The sequence below is a fragment of the Neopsephotus bourkii genome, unplaced genomic scaffold, assembly GCF_033783945.1.
Source record: "Neopsephotus bourkii isolate Nb327-2 ecotype Australia unplaced genomic scaffold, CSIRO-AGI_Nbou_v1 NB_1615, whole genome shotgun sequence".
Lineage (NCBI taxonomy): Eukaryota > Metazoa > Chordata > Aves > Psittaciformes > Psittacidae > Neopsephotus > Neopsephotus bourkii.
The window spans coordinates 160224-176428 of NW_026902090.1; the positions used below are offsets into that span (position 1 = coordinate 160224).

The 16205-nt window shown below is 38.0% G+C and overlaps 1 protein-coding gene across 1 annotated transcript in view; it reads right to left on the reverse strand.

Moving 5' to 3' along the window:
• Positions 1-16205, reverse strand: part of LOC133222752 (adhesion G protein-coupled receptor A2-like) — a 158897-nt gene that overhangs the window by 109991 nt on the left and 32701 nt on the right. The window contains exon 2 of the mRNA XM_061372780.1: positions 1246-1317. Within this exon, the coding sequence (XP_061228764.1) occupies positions 1246-1317 (72 nt within the window). The remainder of the gene's footprint in view (positions 1-1245; positions 1318-16205) is intronic.

The window sequence follows — 16205 nt, forward strand, 5'->3', positions numbered from 1 at the left end:
TATGCTAAATTGCTTTGTCTAAAATATTTGCAAACTTCTTTATAAACCTCATATCATTGTTATACCCAAGATTAAACCAGTAAGTAAATAATACACAACTATTCTTCATTCCATACCTTGTACTGCTGCCAATATTAACTAAATGCAGAGAAAAAGTAGGATTCCTTTTCATAACTGTTCAGAGTTAGCTTTATCCTAACCCTTCAAGGTGCCTTAGAGATTGTTCCAGACCTTGAAATCCATTGTTTGTTTTTAAATTGCATTTATATTTTTCAAATATCTCAGTACCATATACTTACCCACCTTATTACACAATCATAAACAGAAGCATGTCTTACACATAAATAGTAAAATATTAGCTAAAGTTGATTTTAATATGCATTTTTTTACATATGGTAACATTCATTCAATGTAGAATACATTCATGCATTCATATATTTTCATGCCTTCATGAATGTAGCAACTCCTTTACAGCAACAGCCCTACATATTGAAGGCATTATCACAAAGCAATATAAACATAATTTAGCTTAAACTGCAGGAGATATTGTAAGATATGAATGATGTAATTACTCATTTCAGATCCACTGGCAAAATAAGTTTTATATAGATACAAAAAACAGCCTTTTAGACTTGCTCATATGATTATTCTCAAATAAGTGACCTATATATGCAGACAGCAGTGTTATTGCAGTATAGCTGATACTGCCTATTTATTCTATTGAACTTTGCAAATATTTCCTCCTCTAATGCATTAGATGCTCCTGAACTCCCCCACTTCAAATATTGGCCATGGAGCTTTAACAATGTCATTGTCTGCTACAGTGATAAATGCTGTCCAATTTCTTTAGTATATAATTAAAATATAGAATAGAATTAAAATCAGAATAGTATTAAAATGGAAGTATTGGAGACCAATGAGTTAAATAACCTAAACTACATGTCAGGTATATTAGCGTTACCATTACATATACCAGTCTTCACTGTGATAGTGTACACAGTGTAGTACAAGTCTTTGACTGGATGTTTATTTTAGTTCCAAATTGATGGCAGTGCTTTCCTGTATTTTCCACATCCATCCCCGTTCACTCATTTTCATGCTGTTTCTTAACTTGATGACTGCCCAGAAACTCTACTATGCGATACAGTTCAGAACATCTCAACTTCATTATCTGATGTTTGGTTTTATATTTTAAATACACAGACTTTTTAATTGAAGGTGGAACAAGGCTGATCAGTTACTCACAGTCTCTCCAGGGATCTCAGTCCAAAGAAAGAGCCATTCTTCAACCATAAGATCTTGTTGTTACTCAGAATCCTACAAGAAGTCAGGAAAGAATCTGGTTAACAGAACATGATAATCCCACTGGTTAAAAACATGTAATTATAGTAAATTACTCCTCTGTAAAATACTAATCACCAAATTCTCTGCTTCATTTGCATTTTCTAATCATCACAGTAAATAAAGATTACAATTTAATCTCAGTATATAGTTTCTTCTTTATTAAATAAAAGCACATTCAAGAATTATGTCAACAAATGAATTTTGGCTTCAACTTGAAAATTGTAATATAATAAATGCCCAGACTGCACTAGCAGATTCCAAATTACCACAGGTAAAGGTACTTGTTAGGCTTCCCAGTCAGCGAAAATGCTGATAAAACAAAGGGCATGTTAAAAACTATTCCAGTGGATTAGAGGACAATACAGTCACTTTACAGTGGCTGCTATAGCAGGGATGTACAGAAGAATGATGGCTGATAGATACAAAACATTCAACTTTCTACAGTGGTGACAAACAAAAAGCCCACCCCTTTACCCCCAAAACAGACTAGTCCAATAACGTTTTCCTGTTGCAACCTCTGCATAGTAGAAATTCAGTCATAAAGCCATGTCTGGCCTATCAGTGACCACCTCCAAGTACACACGCAAACTGGTCCTGCATGCAAGCTATTAAAAAAGTTGACTATTCTTCCTCTTCATGTTAAACTTTCGTGGATGTCACAAGCAGGTCTTTCTGGTTTAGTGATTTTTCAACAGTGTACTTTCCCAGCTGTTTCAGAGGCAATAGAATATGAACATGCACTCACTCTGAAGAAGCTACAACTTAAAAACCTTCCAACATACAAAAGAAATGCAACTTGTCTTACAAGCTCAAGAAATTGGTTTTTTAAACAGATCTAGTGATTATGCAATGTGCAGAATGTTTGTCTCTGTAAAAAAGTCTCATTCCAACTGCTTGAGAAATGAGTCCTTTAAAGTAACATTTACAACAGATTATATTCCTTTAGCTCACAAAAATTCCACTTCAAAATAAGAAATATAACTTGCAATAAAGATAGAAATAAAACACTTTTCAAAAGTAGTTTTACGCCTTTTTTTGTGAATTGAATTTTTACTTTTGTTAAGTTTCACAACAGTCTGTTACACGAGACTATTGTAACTTGTCTTGCTCTCCACATTTCCCATTGTGTATGAACAGTAACTGCTTTGCCTCAGCATACACCTATTACGTAAAATCTCAAGTTTAGGTGCAGAAGACAACACATAACACTGACACATAGTGAAACAGAAAATTACTTTATAAGACAATTAAAAACCTTTAATGCTATTATAAGATCTGGAGATTTTTGCAAGTTATTGCTAAAATTAATCAATAAACATGTGTAAATATTTTGAAGGCATTTGTTGGCCCACTGTCAGAGAACTGAGCAGCTCAGATCTGTATGCTATTACACTATGTTGCTACAGAATACACTTGTGCAGCAGCATCACTTCTCACCCAGAACCAGTCAGTATAACCTGCAAGTGGCAATTTGGGATCAATCATGATCAATACACCCAGGCATCTGAAAGCACATAGAAGCCTATGTTTGTGACAGAAATTATATATATATATATATATATATATATAATATACATTGGATCACTGGATATTTAATATACATATTATATATGCACCAACATTCATAGAGCTATTGCCATCAACTAAGAAACTTCACTTTTCACAAGATCTTCCTTCAAATTCTCAGTTTAAAAATCCTGTGTATGTCATTAAATATTTCTCTATCAACTCTTCACTAACATCTTAGCAATAAATTTAATCAGTGACCTGATGAAAGACCGCAAACTGTTTCAATTTGCCTCATCAGATTTTCTGAACCTATAAGGGGCTCAGCTGGTGGCTAAACTAGAATATTTTTTAAAGTTCTGAATATCTAAACTAGGAAATGTAGATGTATGAAGTGTTCTATTATTTTATTCTGTTCTTTTATTAACCTTCTGAGACTGCACAGAACTTGTGTTAAGAAAAAATGAAGTCCCAAAATCAAAATTGGCTGGGCTTAGAAAGACTAACATCATAAATTCCATTTCATGTTGGGTCATTTGGTTACATGCTGTGTTACAGAAAGACCAACTTTGAGGTCTATTACAATGACATTAGATATAAGTTATATTTGGACTGTTCTGCATAGCCTGATTTGTAAAGATACATGTACTTCAGAACTCTCATCTGGCTTAGATACAAGTAGTTTTGTTTTTGAAAAAATTTCACAGTGCCAATTTGTTTTTCCAACCTTCTATTTATTCTGCCCAGAAAAAGAAGGCAGCCTGAACTTTCCTGGCAACCCCAGGAAAATGCATCACAACTCAGCAGCACGTGGTCTCCCACTCTCTGCCTCTGGATCTCCTTCTGTATGGCACTAAGCATGTAGACAGAAACCATTATCATTAACCCACATAAAACAAACTCTTAGAAACTAAAGATAACTATCTAACTAGTAATAAATCCCAAGACTGAGCCAAACATTTAGTTCATAAACAGAACACAGTAAATCCAGCTCATGTTCTGCAATATAACTCTCATTTAGTCACTTTTACTTTTCTGAAAGATAAACCGAGTCTTGCAAAACATTAGAGACACCACAATTAAAAAAAAAAAAAAAAAACTACACTAAACTAAACTAAAATATAAATCATAGAACTTAACTTTGTAGATTTAAGTTCCTAAATGAAACCTTTCAAATCTTTATACCAGACTTTCACAGCGACTTTCACACAGAGATCAGGTTTCAAAAATTAAGTTTCCTTCAGGGCCTTCTCTACAGTGCCAACTAAAATTCAGGTTTTATAAACAAAGTAATATGGGTATTATTGTTAAATACGATTCTTTGTCTGTTCAGAATCAGAGCTTTAGAGAATCGTAGCATTCCAGTAAGGTCCATGGGGGGAAAAAAAATGTTCTCCAAGAATTACTACAAGTTATCTACATTTCATTCAGTTGGCTGGTATACTACATGAGAAGAATTCACCTGCTTTTAATTAGCTTTAGTGATGTCCAAGAACTTGCAATGGACTGTTATCAAAAAAGGATTTGGTTTGCACTGAAGAATATTTTTGCATTGTATTCTGTGAATACAATGAACTTCACTGGCAAACTTAAATCACGCTATTTTTCGTACAGTAATGAATCATTTGTTAAACTTTTGATGCGACTTGTAACATTCTTCCCTTCTGAGGACATTTGCTGCTGGAATGAGGCTAGAAAGGAGAAAGATTTTAGCTACAAAGTTCAATATACTAACTCAGAAATGAGGCTTAACTACAGATGATGAAAAATCTTTGCAAGTAATCAATGCCTGGTCAAACTGTGGCTCTTGGTGCTGGTATTACACAGAGTGATTTTGTATATTACTTCAGAAAAGAAATAGAATGGACATGAAATGTATGAAGTATGGCTGAAATAGGTATCTTTTTCCCCTTGAATACAGCCACCTGCTTGCAGGCAGATGTGTATAATTGGAGATCTGCAGAAATTTTGCAGGAAAACAGAGACACGATACGCATCCCTTTCTTGTACTTACAGAAGGAAAGTTCTTGTGTATAAATACATGGGAAAATGTTCTATTCTTGTACTTGATTTTGGATAGCTTATAATTATAATTTTTAGATGTAACAGAAACTGAGTCACTTATTTTAATAAAAAATTAAATATATTTTGGAGTTTTAAAACAGATCCCCACTGTCCACCCACTATAATTAAGTAGTTTTCAGATTTTATTTATTCATAGCATTTTCACTTGTCCTTTTTTTTTTCCTGACATGATAGTGAATCACAGCGATAAATATTGCTACACATCACAACTAGGCAGCTGGTTTGAATAATTATCAGATTCTAGCCATGTACTTCACGAAATTTCACAATTTCAATATTTTATTTCCAAGAGAGAAATATTAAGGAAATGAGCATACTTTATAAGCAAAATCCACTTAAAATATTTACTTTTCTTATAAAAAAAAAAAATACAAACTAAAAAGAAAAAAATCCTGGAGAAACCTTCTGAGAAGGTACTTATTTTAAAGTTCAGGTTGCAAAATGTCTTTGCACTACATACAATAATCCTAAGTAACAAGAACTTTAATAGCCCTGACCCTCACAGGATAAATCTAACTAAAACAGTGCTGGGGAGCACCATTAGCACCACCTACCAGCTCCACTCTGTTGATCAGACACATAAGGAACTTCACTGACCTTTTAAAATCTTACATCTCTGCTGCTCCTCTCCAAAAACACTTTCAGGGACAGGGAGGACATTCAGCAGACACTAACTCCACACCAGGCTTGTCCTTTCTCGGGCCTGTGAAGTTCTCCAGCACTACTCCCATGGGCTCTAAAGGGATACCCTTCACACACCCTCTCTTGACCTAAAGTGACACCCAAAAGTTCATAACCCATACATGTAGTTTCACAATGCAAATGTACTTCTCTGGTGGGTTGCAACACAAGCTGCATGCTGTTTCCTTCATCCTGCACTAGAATCAAACCAACCAACCTCACATGTACACAAGAACCAACATCATACCAAGGAGCATACTAACTGATAAGCGTGGATGGTCAATGAGCCATTGCTTCCACTCTCTCCTGGACCTCCTTCTTTAGCAATATAGGTAGACTTAAAAGGATGAATTGTTCTAATGGGCTACTGGTTTTATTTCTGGTTTAATTCAAATGGAAGAAACAGTAACAAATCAGTTTGCTTAAATTGATGCTATTATTATGGGGTTTTGTGAAACCACTAAAATGCAAAAAGACATCATAATCCTGTGCATGCAACAGTCTCATTTAAGTATAAAACATGCCCAGTTTAACAGAATCTACTGTATTATTAAAAAAGTATCAAATAAAAAGCTCTCAATTATAATGCAAACTTCAAATTCCTACAAGCCCTCAAGAAGAGAAAAAGAACCTTTTACCATACCTTCAAAGTCAATGGACTTGGATTCAGTTGACATTACTGTGGAAACTAATTCCACAGCTGAGGGCTCTTCACAGTAAGATGGTTTCACATCTCACCCAGCAAAACCCAAAGTCTATGAGTTCACACAGCAGCGCATCCACAGAGAAAACACATCTCAGGTAACCAAAGCCAAGAAAGACAATAGACGAAGACTGTTATTCCCAAATGCATAGTGAGCACAGAAGGAAGTGTGACCCAATACTGTAACTATGTATTTCTTCTGATAATATTCACAGGAGAAAATAAACAAAAACTACAAGAGGAAAAACAAACAAACAAACGTAAAACCCCCAAACAACCAAAAATCCCAAAACAAACCAAAACCAACCAGGCAAAAAATTAAAAACCAAAAAAAAAAAAACAAAAAACAAAAAAAAACCACAAACCCAAACTTCATAGGGGTATGATATAGATAAGATGAAGATCTAGATGAAGATCTAGAAAATTGTTCCTTCCCTTTCTGTAAGGCCTGCTCACTGAGACCAGCTTAAGTACACTTAAGTACCACAGGAGACACGTACTAGAAGACCAACCATACCTGCCCTGCTGTACTCTGTAATTCTTCTTAATTTCTATTTGTTCTTACACTTCTCAAGTAAAAATGTGCATTAGATGGATATCTAAGAAAATTTGACAAAAGACAGAAAAATCAGTCTATTAAGACTGTATATCTGAGACCTGTATGTTGGGGTTGTGTTAAGAAATTGTGTTTCAAGTTCTGCAGTTTCTCTTACATACTAATTTCAGTTCAAGGAGAAGGGGTTATCTTTTATTTCAAAATAAAAATTTAAGTACTAATAGTACTTTACCATTTTGGATGGAAGCCTGATAACATTTGATATGTTGCAGTTTAAGCTGTTTGCCATCTCTACATATGGCATGTGGTTAGACACAAAAGGAGTGTGAGCAGACATCCTATGAAATACTTAGACACGGTAGGGAAAAAACCTATTTTATTTCTTTATGGTATCAGAATAAGACTAGGACCATTTATATTGGAATGCTACAGTGTAAAATGAAAAACTGTTTTTAAGGTTTTAAAATCCTTCTCAGTAAACCAGAATACTGTTTATTCCCACAACATCCATAATTCATTGAGAGCTGCACCATATAAACAAATTATGAAGGAGCTTGCAGCAGAAAAAAAAATAGTAAGAATAGAAAGGAAGAAAATATGCCTGATTTTTGTGCCATGTACGTAGCGACATATGGAGCTAACACAGAATACAGGTTGTAATTCCACTTATCCCCCCACTCCAAACTGAAGACCACAGCTGAGTTACTACCTAATGCTTCGACGAATAACATCTGAACTATAAAGATAAACTGGAAGGAAAGTTACAGAACAATAATAAAACTCCCTGAACAAATGAAAAGAGAAAAATAACTGAAACAGTATTGACAGATCAATGGGGTGTGGCAGACACCTACATAGTTCAATAACCAAACAGAAAGGAGGAAAAACTAGTAAAATATCAGAAGTATTTATCAATTCCTTATATATCAGTATTTGTGTATAGTAAAGTCATAGTGCCTACTACTCTGTCCAACTTAGAGAACATAAAACCTTAAAAAACCATGCAGATAAGTTATCAGAATACTAAAGATTCATATAATGGCCTCAAATGAAACATCTCTTCCCAAAGGGGGCTGTGGCTCATTGCATTCTTTTCAAACGAAACAGAGCATGCTGCCAACATTATTAAAAGGAATCATAAAAATCCTGTAGAAAGTCGTAAAACCTAGTCACCTCACACCTCTAATTCCATCTGGTTTTATCATTATCTTCAGTATATACTAGCTTTTGTTAAACCCACTCACTTCCAGCATAACCAATCCCAAGCATTAGTGTAAACAGAAACTCCAAAATTACCTTGATGGTAGACAGTGTGTTACATGTGACACCCCCCCCCCCCCCCCCCCGAAAACTATTGGTCTTATAGCCAAAGAAGCAGTAACATCATAGAATCATAGAATGGTTAGGGTTGGAAAAGGCCTTAAGACTGAGTTTCAACTCTCCTGCTATGGGCAGGGAGACCTCACACCAGACCATGTCTCCCAAGGCCCTGTCCAACCTCCTCATTAGAACAGTACCAGCAGAAGAGATACCTCCAGACCTTGACACTAGTTCATGATAGCAAAAGAAGCACTGAAACTGTAAGTACTGAGAAATTTCCTGGTAGGAAATGATTTACTTAAATGAAAGTCCTTCCAGAAGTGCAAACAAATGCTAATGGCCTGTCATAAATGTCACTGAATTTAGAAGAAATTGTAGCTGACCACTCATGCTATGGAAACACAATACTAGTTTTTTTTGGAAAACCACTGTTCAATAACCTCATTTCCATTAATTCAAAATGTAAGGCAAAACCCTTTGTTTTGTTGCTAGGGGTTCATATTGGTGGCATCAACAGTCTTCTTGGGTGATATAAGAGACAGCTAGATCACATTCAAAATACCAATGCCAGAGAGTTCTTGCATAAATCCACACGACAACTGATTTACTTAAGTAAATTCATATTCAAGAGAACTTTTGTGTAAGCAACATCACAATTCAACAGTTAAATTTTACAATTTAAACAAAATATTACCATCACTAGGAGGACACACAACTCATTCTCTCCCTAATACTGGTTCAGTTGTATGAATGCATTATCAGAAGGAAGCAGCAAAGTCACACTCAAGTAGAAATCTTAATATGATATCTTAACAGTGGGGGAGTTAAAAAGAGTTCCCACCTTTTGAAACAAGCCCCCTCCACTGCAGGGTGATATTCATTAACTAAACAGGACAAGAAGGAGCAAGAATCAAAGCATTACTAGTAAGACTGTAAGTATTTCAGAAAAGAAATGTGGTTGTCTGTTTTATGACAGCAAAAATTTCTGAACTAGATGATACTCTTAAGTAAAACACTTTTTTTTCCACAAGAACTTTAAGATATAAAGGATTCTATGCTCGAACTTCAATCAACTGTATTCAACACAGTCTACACCTGGAAAACACACTAATGATTGTAGAAAAAGTTTGACAATGTAAACAGTACATAGAATAAAATTATGTAGTGTTACTTCCTGAAATCATATAATACTGGACTGCTCATATAAAAATGTTCTGAATCGTTACTATTTTACTACATGTACATGTATTTATAACATCATTAATCTGTCCAGATAAATGTTGCTTATAAAAGTTTCGAACTTGAGTGCAGATAACTTTTTTAATGTAATCTAAAAAAACACACACATGATCTTTGATAAGACAACATTTTAATTACATCTTTTGAAAAAGACATAATTTTATCTAAGTGAACTTTTGGACTGTGTCTCTATACCTACCACGTGCCTGATCCTTAGTCGAGAGATAGTTATGTGTGTTTAACTTTTTGTGATGGGTCCTACTGAGCCTAGCAGAATTATTTACATGACTTAAATTTATCATGTGCATTAGTTTTTGAAGATCAAAGGTTCTATTGTCAACATTTTCTTTGGATAAAGGGAGGAATCATTCAAAGATCTCTTTACAATGAGAAGGAAACCCTTACATATGAACTTTCAATAAAACACCATTTCTAAAAGCATATGTAGGCAGTGGGTGACAGCATGGGTCTGCATTCTTTGTTCCTTGTCTTACCTTTGACTCCCTGCGCAGCCTTCATTCAAAGAATATATATTTTTAAATGCATTTTTAGTGGAGAAAATGAGACTGATACAGAATATAAAAAGACCAGCAAGTTCTTCACTGAGTAAACAAGTGTAACATAAATGGATTTAATGAAGTGATTGTATCTAGGAGAATTAGCTTTTGATTTGTTTGTCATTCAACTCAGTTGACTTATGGGGAAATCATAGAATCATAGAATGGTTAGGGTTGGAAAGGACCTTAAGATCATCAAGTTCCAACCCCCTGCCATGGGCAGGGACACCTCGCTCTAAACCATAACACTCAAGGCATCGTCCAACCGGGCCTTGAACACTGCCACGGATGGAGCATTCACAACCTCCTTGGGCAACCTATTCCAGTGCCTCACCACCCTAACAGGAAAGAATTTCCTCCTTCTATCCAATCTAAAGTTCCCCTGTTTAAGTTTTAACCCATTACCCCTTGTCCTATCACTACAGTCCCTAATGAAGAGTCCATCCCCAGCATCCCTATAGGCCCCCTTCAGATACTGGAAGGCTGCTATGAGGTCTCCATGCAGCCTTCTCTTCTCCAGGCTGAACAGCCCCAACCTCCTCAGCCGGTCTTCATACGGGAGGTGCTCCAGTCCCCTGATTGTTCTCGTGGCCCTCCTCTGGACTTGTTCCAACAGTTCCATGTCCTTTTTATGTTGAGGACACCAGAACTGCACACAATACTCCAAGTGAGGTCTCACAAGATCAGAATAAAGGGACAGGATCATCTCCTTCGACCTGTTGGCCACGCTCCTTTTGATGCAGCCCAAGATACAGTTGTCTTTCTGGGCTGCAAGGGCACACTGAAGCCAGCTCATGTTCATTTTCTCATCGACCAGCACCCCCAAGTCCTTCTCCGTGGGGCTGCTCTGAATCTCTTCTCTGACCAGCCTGTAGCTGTGCCTGGGATTGCTCCAACCCAGGTGACATTCTTATATTTTTTTCTCATTCAATTTCTTATAAAATTCATCAGTAGCTACAGTGCAAACACCACGAGGATCAGAGCAGCTGAGTGAACAATGCACAAGAAACAGACTCTTTAGAAAACAGACTCTTTAGAAAAGACAGGCCTGGCAGCGTGGAGGGGCAGTTGCCCTTTATGTTAGGAATAGGCTGGAGAGTATAGAACTCTGTCTCGGGACTGGTGAGCAGTTAACAGAGAGCTTGTGGGTCAGGGTTAAAGGAAAAACAGCAATGGGAGACATTACTGTGGGGATCTGTTATAGACCGCCTGATCAAGAGGAATATGCAGATGAAGCACTCTATAGGCAGATAGGAAAAACCTCACGCTCACAGGCCCTTGTTCTCATGGATGACTTCAACCACCCTGACATCTGTTGGAATGACTGTACGGCACAGCACAAGCAATCCAGGAGGTTCCTCGATTGTGTGGAAGACAACTTCCTTCTGCAAGTGATAGAGGAACCGACAAGGAGAGGTGCCATGCTTGACCTTGTGCTCACCAACAGGGAAGGGCTGGTTGGAAATGTGGCACTCCAGGGCAGCCTTGGATGCAGCGACCAAGAGATGTTTGAATTTGGGATCCTTAGGACTGTGAGAAAAGCATGCAGCAAGCTCACTGCCCTGGACTTCAAAAGAGCAGACTTTGGCCTCTTGAGGAACCTGCTTAGTAAGGTTCCATGGGATATAGCCCTAGAGGGCAGGGGGGCTCAAGACTCTTGGTTGGTCTTCAAGGATCACCTGTTACAAGCTCAGGAGTGTTACATCCCAACCAGAAGGAAGTGCAGCAGGAGGGCCAGGAGACTTTCTTGGATGGATAAGGAGCTCCTGAGATGTAAAAAGAGTTTTATAGAAAGCGGAAGCAAGGACAGGCGGCCTGGGAAGAGTACAGGGTTATTGTCCGGGAAGCTAGAGACCAGGTTAGGAAAGCTAAGGCCCAGTTAGAACTAAACTTGGCTAAGGATATTACGGATAACAGGAAAGGATTCTACAGGTACATAGCAAATAAAAAACAGACTAGGGAGAACGTAGGCCCCCTCAGGAAGCTCTCAGGTGAACTAGCTACACAGGATTTGGAAAAGGCTGAGGTTCTGAATGACTTCTTTGCCTCGGTCTTCTCTAGCAAAGGCTCTGACCGCACCACCCAAGTCTTGGAAGGCAGGCACAGGGACTGTGAGAATGAAGACCTTGGGCCCATTGTAGGAGAGGAATTGGTTCAAGACCATCTTAAAAACCTGAACGTGCACAAGTCCATGGGTCCTGATGAAATCCATCCGTGGGTCCTGAAGGAGCTGGCAAATGAAGTTACTAAGCAGCTGGCCATCATATTTGAAAAATCATGGCAGTCAGGTGAAGTTCCTGGCGACTGGAAAAGGGGGAATATAACCCCCATTTTCAAGAAGGGGAAAATGGATGACCCAGGGAATTACAGAACAGTCAGTCTCACCTCTGTGCCCAGCAAAATCTTGGAGCAGATTCTCCTGGAAGGTATGCTAAGGCACATGAAAAACAACATGGTGCTTGGTGACAAGCAGCATGGCTTCACCAAGGGGAAATCCTGCCTGACCAGTTTGGTGGCCTCTTATGATGGGGCTACAGAACTGATGGACAGCGGTAGAAAAGTTGATGTCATCTACCTGGATTTGTGTAAAGCGTTCGACACTGTCCCACACGCCATTCTTGTCTCTAAATTGGAGAGACATCAATTTGATGACTGGACCACTTGGTGGATAAAGAACTGGCTGGATGGCCGCACACAAAGAGTTGTGGTCAATGGCTCAATGTCCAGCTGGAGACCAGTAACGAGTGGTGTCCCTCAGGGATTGGTGTTAAGACCGGTCTTGTTTAACATCTTCGTCGCTGACATGGACAGTGGGATTGAGTGCGCCCTCAGCAAGTTTGCCGATGACACCAAGCTGTGTGGTTCGGTTGATGTGCTGGAGGGAAGGAATGCCATCCAGAAGGACCTTGACATGCTTGTGAGGTCAGCTGATGCCAACCTCATGAAGTTTAACCATGCCAAGTGCAAGGTCCTACACCTGGGTTGGAGCAATCCCAGACACAGCTACAGGTTGGGCAGAGAAGAGATTCAGAGCAGCCCTGCGGAGAAGGTCTTGGGGGTGCTGGTCAATGAGAAAATGAACATGAGCTGGCTTCAGTGTGCCCCTGCAGCCCAGAAAGCCAACCGTATCCTGGGCTGCATCAAAAGGAGCGTGGCCAGCAGGTTGAAGGAGGTGATCCTGTCCCTTTATTCTGCTCTCGTGGGACCTCACCTGGAGTATTGTGTGCAGTTCTGGTGTCCTCAACCTAAAAAGGACATGGAACTGTTGGAACAAGTCCAGAGGAGGGCTACGAGAACAATCAGGGGACTGGAGCACCTCCCGTATGAAGACTGGCTGATACAGTTGGGGCTGTTCAGCCTGGAGAAGAGAAAGCTGCGTGGAGACCTCATAGCAGCCTTCCAGTATCTGAAGGGGGCCTATAGGGATGCTGGGGATGGACTCTTCATTAGGGACTGTAGTGATAGGACAAGGGGTAATGGGTTAAAACTTAAACAGGGGAAGTTTAGATTGGATAGAAGGAGGAAATTCTTTCCTGTTAGGGTGGTGAGGCACTGGAATGGGTTGCCCAAGGAGGTTGTGAATGCTCCATCCGTGGCAGTGTTCAAGGCCCGGTTGGACGAGGCCTTGGGTGATATGGTTTAGAGCGAGGTGTCCCTGCCCATGGCAGGGGGTTGGAACTTGATGATCTTAAGGTCCTTTCCAACCCTAACCGTTCTATGATCCTATGATTCTAAGAACAATGTGCAGATTTAAGCATTTCAGTCTGTTCAGCACCAATTATACAGACGAGCTGAGAAGCGTCTTTATCCTGTAGGACAGGAATTTTTATACTTATTTAATTGGACTAAGGAGTTCATTTAGGTTCTCCATTTCAAAAAGGTTACTACAGGTAATTTGCCACAGTAATTCATAGCAAGGTTAACAAAGGAGCATGTCCTTCCTTTCTCCTGGACTTGCACTACTACGCAACCAAATAATCATCAGCACCCCAATCTGCCTTGCAGCCATCACAGGTGGGCCAAACCTGTTTTTTATATTACCTATGATATACCAGGTAGCTTTGCTCTACAACTGAATTGTAAATCACTGTCAAGTTAAAGATATTTAATAAAATTAATTAAATATTAATCATTGATTTGGTCAACATTTTTAAAGAAATATTTCACCTTTCCTAGTTTGGATTTTACTACACATTTTTTTTCTTCAAAGTCTGGAAAAGGATTAATAATTCCTGAGCTGCCATTCCTTGTTTTTTTCATTTCCTTTCCTGAGATCTTTTCAGCATTATTCTTACTCATCCCACTGCTCTTTTTTGAAACCCTGAAACATCTGTTCTGCTTTTCCCATTTTTGTTATTCTATGTATGTCTGAAACAGCACTGTAAAGTTTCCACATTTCTGAAAAAACATTCTCAGAATTGTCTTCAAAAAATGCTCATGTATCTCAATTACTACAACAGATAAGCAGTAAGAACTGATGAATATAAACCCAGAAAAACAGTGAAAATTTATCACTCCAGTAATTTATTTTGATTTCTTTACAAATTGCTTTGTTTTTATAACAGTTATATCTTAACTCATAGGTTCTTCTGGGACAGGAATTGTGTTTTGCAAAAGAGATATCTTCAGTATTATTTTTTTATGACAATCTGTATCATCTGATAATTCAATAAAATACAAAACTCATGCTAGATCCTTTGATCAACACATCTGAAAACTGAAAACCTGAAAAAAAACCCTGGTCTGACAACATAAAATAATTCCTAGCTGAGTGTGAAGACAAATCCTTTTCTCATAAGGAGACGTTTTTAAAAGCTAGGTTATTAAATCTAACTTAGTTGCTCTATTTTGCTTCAACCACTAGGACTGCATGTCAGAACACTTAAGTTCTCATTTAACTTCAAAGACTGAGAGTAAGAGAGATTTAACTGCTTATAGGAAGAGACAAGTTCTTCTACAGAACTTCTGACAACTACTGATATATGCTCTGGCAGAATGAGACCCTGAATTTTGAAACAGTTGGTGATTATTCGTATTTCATTCAGAAAGTATAATGCACACAAGCCACCATCATATCAGTTTACAGTTCTTCTGGTGTTTTTGCAAGGCTTGAAAATGGTTTTAAAAGCTGAGATTCGGGAAAGTGTCTAGTTTAGATAGAAAATGCAGGACGACAGCTAATTTAAGGTCTCTGAATCACCTACATTGGAAGGTACCTCCAGAAATCGTCCAGTCCCACCTCCTGCCCAAAGCAGATCCAGTTCAATCAGAGCACTGTTTAGAGTGGTGAATTGGTGACACCTTTCTGTAATTGAAACATTAGCTGAGGTGGATTATTTTGGCTTTAAACTCTTGTTCTGAAATACAAGAAATTAAACAATCCTTAAAAAACTCAAGTTCAGAAGTTAAATCCAGATAGCACAGAGGTACTTCGCTCTACAGCTACTGCAGAGACTAGACATTTACAGCAAAATACGGGATTGTCATACATATCAAACTGAGGAACCCTAAACATGAGGATGCAGGCTTTAAGCTTTACTTGAATCTCCTACTTTACCCAACATGGATCCCTAACTTGACCAAGAATATCTGTTATACAGATTATACAGCAAAATCGCCAATGTGTAGTCTACAGTTTGGATGTGGTTTATTTCTGTGACAGTGCCTTCCTTTTAAATATTTTTTCAGGATCCATATGCCACAAGTGAGACCAAGCCAGACAGCAACCTCTGTCATATCAAATCCCAGTTCTATGTTGCCCAGCCAAGTCAAATTGGAAAACTATTAAAACATAATAATATTTCTACAGTTTCCATTGTTCCCAGTACTAGCTAATATTACTGAAGGGTTTACTTCAAAAATTCCTTATCTTATTATTACTGAATATGTATACAGAAAAGTAGAAACATTTCATTTCTTCTAAAAATAATTACGTTTGCAGCCAGCTTTTTATTTCCAATTTGAGAACATATTAAGATGTGCCAAATCAATACACAGGATTAATAATTAATTATTACAGGTAAAAAGCAGGAGCAATCATCTCCAAGTGTATCTACTTGCAGCTTTCAACTAAAGTGGTCAAATACAATCTCACTTGTGATTTGTCTTTTTTGATCTTAGTCTCAAATGCTATCTATCAGCTCAGGTACTTAAAATTATCTTCCCATGGCTATGTTGATCAATATTTGATGTTCTTTCCATTTTAGTTATATGC